The 8470-nt window shown below is 39.3% G+C and overlaps 1 protein-coding gene across 1 annotated transcript; it reads right to left on the bottom strand.

Moving 5' to 3' along the window:
* Positions 1 to 303: 303 nt before the first annotated feature.
* On the bottom strand, positions 304 to 8173 carry LOC137340834 (NADPH oxidase organizer 1-like). Its single transcript, XM_068003649.1, has 8 exons — positions 7927 to 8173; positions 7670 to 7750; positions 7504 to 7579; positions 7007 to 7187; positions 5446 to 5648; positions 4677 to 4793; positions 3784 to 3901; positions 304 to 3350 (listed from the first exon to the last, which is right to left on the bottom strand). Exons 1-8 carry the CDS (start codon positions 7987 to 7989, stop codon positions 2681 to 2683), a joined length of 1509 nt encoding a protein of 502 aa, XP_067859750.1. The 5' UTR covers positions 7990 to 8173; the 3' UTR covers positions 304 to 2680.
* Positions 8174 to 8470: the final 297 nt, after the last annotated feature.

Below are 8470 nucleotides of genomic sequence, written 5' to 3'. Positions count from 1 at the left end.
ACAAGTGAATTTCCACCGTTTTTTATTTCAGTGATCTCATTAAGACAGATTCTGATCACAGGTTACCAGAATTACATGTGATTTAGGCTGTGGGGTTGCATTGGAATGTAACTTCTTCATTCATTAACTGAGTATACTTATTTGGCACACTAGCTTACAGGAATCTAGATAGCAAAATCTGTGTGGTAGAAAGGAGGTATTTTTCCACAAAACGCAAAGTCATCCACACATGCAGAATATAAATGATGAATATTAAAAACACCACATACTTCTAAAAGTTTATTGCAATTTTGAATAACACAGAAGTACAGAATCTTTTAAAAAATTTTTACAAGGAAAATATACAGCGAATATAGCTGAACTAAAAAGCCAGTTGTAACCTAAAAGCAAGGGACACGATTCATAGAGAGACACAAATCTATTGTAATTATTCCTCCATGCCATACATACGAAACACCTAGTTACATCTCTTAATATAAGTTGGTGATAGACAATAAAACAGCATTTTTTTTCCATTATGGAAAATACAGCAGCTTCAAATTTAATGCAACAGCTGATTGCTCAATTATCATTTTAACTTTGGTTTTTTTCCCTCAGATATGTGGCAGATATACCGGATAGATTTAGTCACCCCTCTTGATATCTTTACACTAACAGTATGCAGTAATTTTTTAAAAATTCATTCATGGGATGTGGGCATCGCTGGCGAGGCCGGCATTTATTGCCCATCCCTAATTGCCCTTGAGAAGGTGGTGGTGAGCCACCTTCTTGAACCGCTGCAGTCTATGTGGTGAAGGTTCTCCCACAGTGCTGTTAGGAAGGGAGTTCCAGGATTTGACCCAGTGACGATGAAGGAACGGCGATATATTTCCAAGTCAGGATGATGTGTGACTTGGAGGGGAACGTGCAGGTGGTGTTGTTCCCATGTGCCTGCTGCCTTTGTCCTTCTAGGTGGTAGATGTCATGGGTTTTGGAAGTGCTGTTGAAGAGCCTTGGCGAGTTGCTGCAGTGCACCCTGTGGATGGTACACACTGCAGCCACTATGCGCCGGTGGTGAAGGGAGTGAATGTTTAGGGTGGTGGATGGGGTGCCAATCAAGCGGGCTGCTTTGTCCTGGATGGTGTCGAACTTCCTGAGTGTTGTTGGAACTGCACTCATCCAGGCAAGTGGAGAGTATTCCATCACACTCCTGCCTTGTGCCTTGTAGATGGTTGAAAGACTTTGGGGAGTCAGGGGGTGAGTCACTCGCCGCAGAATACCCAGCCTCTGACCTGCTCTTGTAGCCGCAGTATTTATGTGCTGGTCCAGTTAAGTTTCTGATCAATGGGGGATTCGTCAATGGTAATGCCAATGAATGTCAAGGGGAGGTGGTTAGACTCTCTCTTTTTGGAGATGGTCATTACCTGGTATTTGTCTGGCACGAATGTTACTCGCCACTTATCAGCCCAAGCCTGGATGTTGTCCAGGTCTTGCTACATGTGGGCACCAACTGCTTCATTATCTGAGGGGTTGCGAATGGAACTGAACACTGTGCAATCATCAGCGAACATCTCACTTCTGACCTTATGATGGAGGGAAAGTCATTGATGAAGCAGCTGAAGATGGTTGGGCCTAGGACACTGCCCTGAGGAACTCCTGCAGCAATGTCCTGGGGCTGAGATTACTGGCCTCCAACAACCACTTCATATATTGCAAACGCTTCGGCATAAGAGTGAACTTATATTTTCTGTTCATTATCCTTTATTAACAATTTTTTTTAAAGATTGATTCTCGGGATGTGAGCATCACTGGCAAGGCCGCCATTTATTGCCTATCGCTACTTGCCCTGAGAAGGTGGTGGTGGGCCTTCTTCTTGAACTGCATTGTAGCGGTTTTGATACAGCTGAGTGGCTTGCTAGGCCACTTCAGAGAGCAGCTAAGAGTCAATCATGTTGGTGTGGGCCTGGTGTACGGACAGACCATGAGAATGTCCTTTGGTGTGGGGCCCTGTATAGGCGACCGGTAGTACTAACAGGTGTAATAAGAAAACAATCCAGCTACTGAAAACTCTTAAAACAATTCTTGTCTTCATTTTAAATTCTCATTAAAAACACTTTACAATATTTCCCCTGAATGTTATGCCAAACAAATTTCAGATCACAATGTCCCTAAATCAGAATTAATTTAATACATTTTAAAATTAGTCCATTATTATATTAATAAAATATAATTAATATTGATGTTTATTTGTTCTTTATATGATATGTGTACTGAAAATTATCATTCCTCTGTTCATTACACTGTGTTCCTTTCTAGAGTTACATGATTCTACACAACACTCATTATGAAATTATACGAGCGTGTAGGTTTACTTGCCATTTATCAAGAAAGAATTGCAGTCAAATTGAAGAATTGTGCCTGATAATGTAATAATTGGTAAGCTTTTTTTTCTTTGTGACTCTTAAGGATTAAAAAATTAACCCTGCTGAGTATGAATTGAGTACAATTTAGCAGAGCAAATGTCCAAGCTAATATGATTGTGGCAACTTTGGCTACCAATTCATTTTTCAAATAAATATATCAAAATTGCAGCTTCTGCATACCTTTACAAATATTGTTTGAGTAAAAAAGAAACTTTCTTTCTCACCAATATTTTAATTGAATGATCTCAGATTTTGTTTCAGAACATTTAAAGTCAAAATCAGGGTCTCAGAACCATGTTCTTGGTGAAGGTTGTACATCTTGATAATATTTCTTGACGCTGTGGCCTTGGAGGAATTTTGGGTGTCAGATTTGTAACAGGACTGCTCCCACTTGCTGAAGGTTCAGGGCTGTGTTTCAAGCCTACCCCTTCCACACCAGAATCAATAAGATTTTTGGACTTGCTTTGAGAAGCCACCATTTGGTTCTTCTCAACCTGTCCTAATACTTCATCAGAGCCTCGATGAAATTTGTGACCATCTGTTAAGCTGATATCCTCGGATAAATGTGACGTGCCTAAACTTACAGTGGACAAGCTAATGTCATCGCTCAAGCTTTCTGATCTGCTTTTTGACTCATCTGAATTGGGAAGGCTCAACTGGTCTTCATCTATGGTTTTGTCAAACAAGCAGTTGGTAGACTTTGATTTTTGTTTATTCAGTCCATTATTGGCACCCAGGATATCTGTGGGTGAGAGATAATTTTTGGCTTCATATCTATGCGAGTTCAGCTGTACATTATTTGACTGAGTACGTGGGCTTCTTACAGCCATGATGAGATTCGGGGTGGAGGTATATCTGTCTGCATTGGTGAGAATCTGAAATTTTGAATGAGGGTTGTTGTATGGCTGGAGATAAACAGATGGGACGTAGCCAGATTGTCCATCATACCTATTGGTCAACAATATTACTTAAGTCAGTCTTCAAATTGCTTTGCAGTTTTCAAAATGCACAATAGTAGAGTTAATTCCTGGTACATTTCGGATACTAAATGCAGTATATTTAGAATTAATTTTGTTGAAGTTAAATTCTCTCAAAATTGAAAAAGCTTTGAAGCCCTGGTGCAGTTTCTTATTTAGCTTGTTTTTGATATAATCAAGTTCCCCTTGTGATGGAATTTTGAAATAGTAAATAACATTCAATCATAAAGCAATTCTATTGTGTGACAAATTTAAATCAAAGATTTTTGCTACATACGGAATCCAATTTTTAAACAAAATGTTAATGAGGTGCAATTGGAGCATGTGACTTGTCGATGTCATACCACTTGTTATTTGACACTATTGATTAAGGAACAATTAATGAACAATAAAATAGGACAAACCTGATAAGCCACCATCCATCACTGGATTTCTTCAAGACTTCGACAATGACACCTACGTGCATGGACAGTTCATCTCCATCTGTCGCTTCATAGCTTTTAACAGCATAATATTGGCACTCTAAATTTACAAAGGACAAAAGGTCAAAGTCATTTTAAAAATCAATATTTAACATTGCTAAATAATTATTGGAAATCTACCGCATAAAGGAACTCCACTATGAATAAGATTTAGAAAAAGTAGGTGATCTTAATTGGATTTCACTTATCATATATTAGGTGAATTGAGAAAAAATACATTCAGATTTGGCAATGTTAGACCTTTTGTTAGAGTGTGACAGGTGTTGCTGTGTGTTTCTCAGAAATTAATGTGGTTGAATTAATCCCTTAAGGGCAAAAAGAATTTGTTTCCAGCAAATGTTTCCCAATCTTGCATTTTGTTTCTAGTTCGATACACCATTGAAATGTAGTGCTGGAATTTAGCAGAGCACAGGCTTCTACAGTCCTCAAATCATGAAAAGGACGGAAGACATGGTCAAGATTGAGCTGGATAGTTAAAGTATCTGGGTTAACAAAGTGTGGAACAACAAGCTGTCCAAGTACTTTAAACAAGAACACAATAAATTCATTTTAAAAACATGTAAAAACAATAAGAGGTTATCAAGTGTTAAATTAATATAAAGTTATCAATGAGTTTTGGACATTATATTACAGTGGTTCAAAATAAATGATACTCATGCAGTCTTTTGTTGATGAATTTATCCCTAATTGTACCACAACAGAACAATGGAGTGAATTTTCATGCTATCAGAATTTTTAAAATGTAGTTTCTATGGAACATTGCAGCTTTAATATAAAATGCTGGAAGTGCTGCTTAGACGGACTCCTGAACTTACCGTCTGTTTCATTATTGATATTTGATGCTCCAGATGGGGCAGAGTTAAGGCACGTTTTGAGATAGGGAGCTGGAAACCAGGCTAATTGTTTCTCATCATTCTCCACAAGCCACCATCCTATAAGAGACAGGTATCATGACCATTAGGGTAAGGAATTTTAATCTGAATACCCACATCAAACCTGTATTCCTGTTAAACCTATTATCTGCTATTAAAAAATTCAATTTTACAAAGTGGTTTACATCAAACTTTTATAAATGAACTACAAAATGATGTCAACACAATACTGTTTTATGCATTTGAAGAGTTCAAAACTCAGAGGAACAGTTAGCAGGATCTACCTAATATAATCAGTTGGAGTTTATGCTGTAATTGGAGCTCTCAATTTAATTAAACCAGTGAGCTGATGTGCCACATTTTATCAGCTCTGTGTCCCACTGCAGCACAGAACACAATGGATCACTTTTTACATATACATATATTTATATGCACAATCATATATATGTATTATATATATACACACATAACACATACACGCACATACATAGCAGCAATATTTTCTGATGAATTGTTGGGTTCTTGAGAAGTTTTGTACAAAATAAATTTTTAATATACTATATAAATCTAATTTGTTAATTTGTCAATAGCTGACAGTCCTCTGGACATAGCAATTTGGAACTCAAAGACCCTTAAAATGAAATAAGGGATTTACTATCTGCCCCTGTGGTGTGTCCTCAAAACGAAGGTTGAGTTAGTGCCAAAAATGTACCTGATGAATTCTTGGTAACAACATCAACAATTTCATCCTTCTCCACCCTGAACGGTTTGTTCTTGGTATCTTTTGTCTCATAAGGTGCTATGCACGTGTAATTCTCTGAAGCAACAGGTTGTGTGATGGACTGGGCATTGGTTCTGCTTGTTCGCCTCCAAGTATCTTCTTTCTGCTCAACTGTGGAAGGCATGATAATAATACTAGAGAAAAAAAAGGAGAAAACATTCAGCTTTGAACAAGACTGAATCATCCGTAGGAAATTAAAGTTTTGATCTGATCTGACTAAAGACGGTCAAGCAGGGTGGAATTTAACAATGCAGTAGTTTGCTTCGTAGTAACACTTTGGGAATATCTAAGTAATTTGTAGCAAGCTCAACAATTGAACTTGCTACAAATTACTTAGATATTGGGCAGTTTTGTATCCAAGGTGCCTTGGCACTTTGGATACAAAACTGGCTTAGTGGCAGAAGGCAGAGGGTGATGGTCGAAGGTTGTTTTTGTGACTGGAAGCCTGTGGCCAGTGGGGTACCACAGGGATCTGTGCTGGGGCCCTTGCTGTTTGTGGTCTACATTAACGACTTGGATATGAATGTAAAAGGTATGATCAGTAAGTTCGCTGATGATACAAAAATTGGTAGGGTGGTAAATAGCGAGGAGGATAGCCTCAGTCTGCAGGACGATATAGATGGGTTGGTCAGATGGGCGGAACAGTGGCAAATGGAATTTAACCCGGAAAAGTGCGAGGTGATGCACTTTGGAGGGACTGACAAGGCAAGGGAATACGCAATGAATGGGAGGACCCTAGGCAAGACAGAGGGTCAGAGGGATCTTGGTGTGCAAGTTCACAGATCCCTGAAGGCGGCGGAACAGGTAGATAAGGTGGTAAAGAAGGCATATGGGATACTTGCCTTTATTAGCCGAGGCATAGAATATAAGAGCAAGGAGGTTATGATGGAGCTGTATAAAACACTGGTTAGGCCACAGCTGGAGTACTGTGTGCAGTTCTGGTCGCCACACTACAGGAAGGATGTGATCGCTTTGGTGAGGGTGCAGAGTAGATTCACCAGGATGTTACCAGGGCTGGAGCGCTTCAGCTATGAAGAGAGACTGGGAAGATTGGGTTTGTTTTCCTTGGAGCAGAGGAGGCTGAGGAGGGACATGATTGAGGTGTACAAAATTATGAGGGGCACAGATAGGATGGATACTAAGGAGCTTTTTCCCTTCGTTGAGGGTTCTATAACAAGGGGGCATAGATTCAAGGTAAAAGGCGGGAGGTTTAGAGGGGATTTGAGAAAGAACTTTTTCACCCAGAGGGTGGTTGGAGTCTGGAACTCACTGCCTGAGAGGGTTGTGGAGGCAGGAACTCTCACAACATTCAAGAAGCATTTGGATGAGCACTTGAAATGCCATAGCATACAAGGCTACGGACCAAATGCTGGAATATGGGATTAGATTAGACTGGGCTTGATGGCCGGCGCGGACACGATGGGCCGAAGGGCCTCTATCCGTGCTGTATAACTCTATGACTGAGCTGATCTCACCGTTTCCTTGTGCTTACCTGTCTGAGGGGAAAGAAGGCGCCAGGTCCTTGTTGGTGAGCAGGAAGAACTGGGAAACATCCTGGTCCTTGGAGATCTTAGCGCTAGTACTCAATAAATGGTTGCAGTATTTCTCCAGCATTCGAATTCTCAAGACTGATTTACTCACTCGGGTCTGTCTCCTCTCCTTCCTAGAAATATCTACAAGGTAAACAGAACAGAATATTTCATAACAGGAACATGGGCTTTTAAAGTGTAATCTTCCTTAATAGGCAATGTATTTTCATAGTGATTATTACAGAAGTTCACGTTATTGTTCCAGGTGTGGAATATCTCAAGGTAACATTCGGTTTGTTTCCTCATGAAGTTTGATCAATTTTTCATTTTGTTAACATAGGGCAACAAATCAAAACATGACCTTGTCTTCCAGTAAGGATTGTTGTAAACTGCGGTTGAATGTTTGGTGTCTTATTTTTAAGGTGCTGATGGATTTTTTTTTAAATTGCATTCCTCTTACCTTCGAATTTTGGTAGAATTCGATCAGACTTTTTAATGCATCCGGCTTCCAGCGGGAATTTCTTCACAATAGCTCTCTGTTATTCAAATAACAATTATATAAAAATCACACTTTACACAATGGAAATAATGTCGATTAAAAGGTATCAGGTTTTAAATCTACTTACATGGAGTTTCTTAAACTCTTCAAACGTCCTGTACACAATAACATCATTTTGATCCGACCATAGAACTGATGCAAGGAAGGTCTGTCATTAAAAAATGGAAAAGTTATATCAACATTAAATGGGTAGAATCAAAGGAAAAACGAACATGTGAAATAGCACGGGGATAAAGTGTTGCATTTGATGCTTGAATAATATAATACAGGAAAAAGTTACAATATTACTATTACATCTAGTTTTAAACAGCTATAAAATGTCACCTTTTGTTTCTTATGTTGCATGTATCCAATAATTCGAACGTGCAGCGGGAACCTCTTGTCCATCTTTGCTGTCTGAGAAATGATGTTTGTTCCGTGCTCTCGATCTTCTCTCTGTGAGTTTCCCCAGAGCAGCGAGCTTTGTAAGGACCCACAGCCTTATCCTCTGCCCCGCCCCGAACGTCACATTACTGACACCTCAGTCCAACAATCTCAATCATCGAACTACTCCCGGCACAACACACCTACAGGTTCCTCAGGTCTATGTTTAGCTGTAAGGAAATTACAAATTAACGCAATAGTTGCCATGATTCGTTTGGCGCCTTAATCAGCTAATGAATTTTATCCAAATATGGATGTAGTTTACAAATTTCCGAGATTAAAAGGCATAACTTGCATTGTGTGGTTAATCGTAAGATTGTAGTGGTTATAACGGAAGTAACTAAATTCTGGACAGAACTTTCTTGGTATTTGAATACGAGACATGTCCTGAATAGGGTTGCCAGCCCTCCAGGATTGTCCTGGAGTCTCCAGGAATTGGAGGTTA

This window comes from Heptranchias perlo, chromosome 22, assembly GCF_035084215.1.
Source record: "Heptranchias perlo isolate sHepPer1 chromosome 22, sHepPer1.hap1, whole genome shotgun sequence".
NCBI lineage: Eukaryota > Metazoa > Chordata > Chondrichthyes > Hexanchiformes > Hexanchidae > Heptranchias > Heptranchias perlo.
This window is presented reverse-complemented; position numbering and strand designations above follow the sequence as displayed.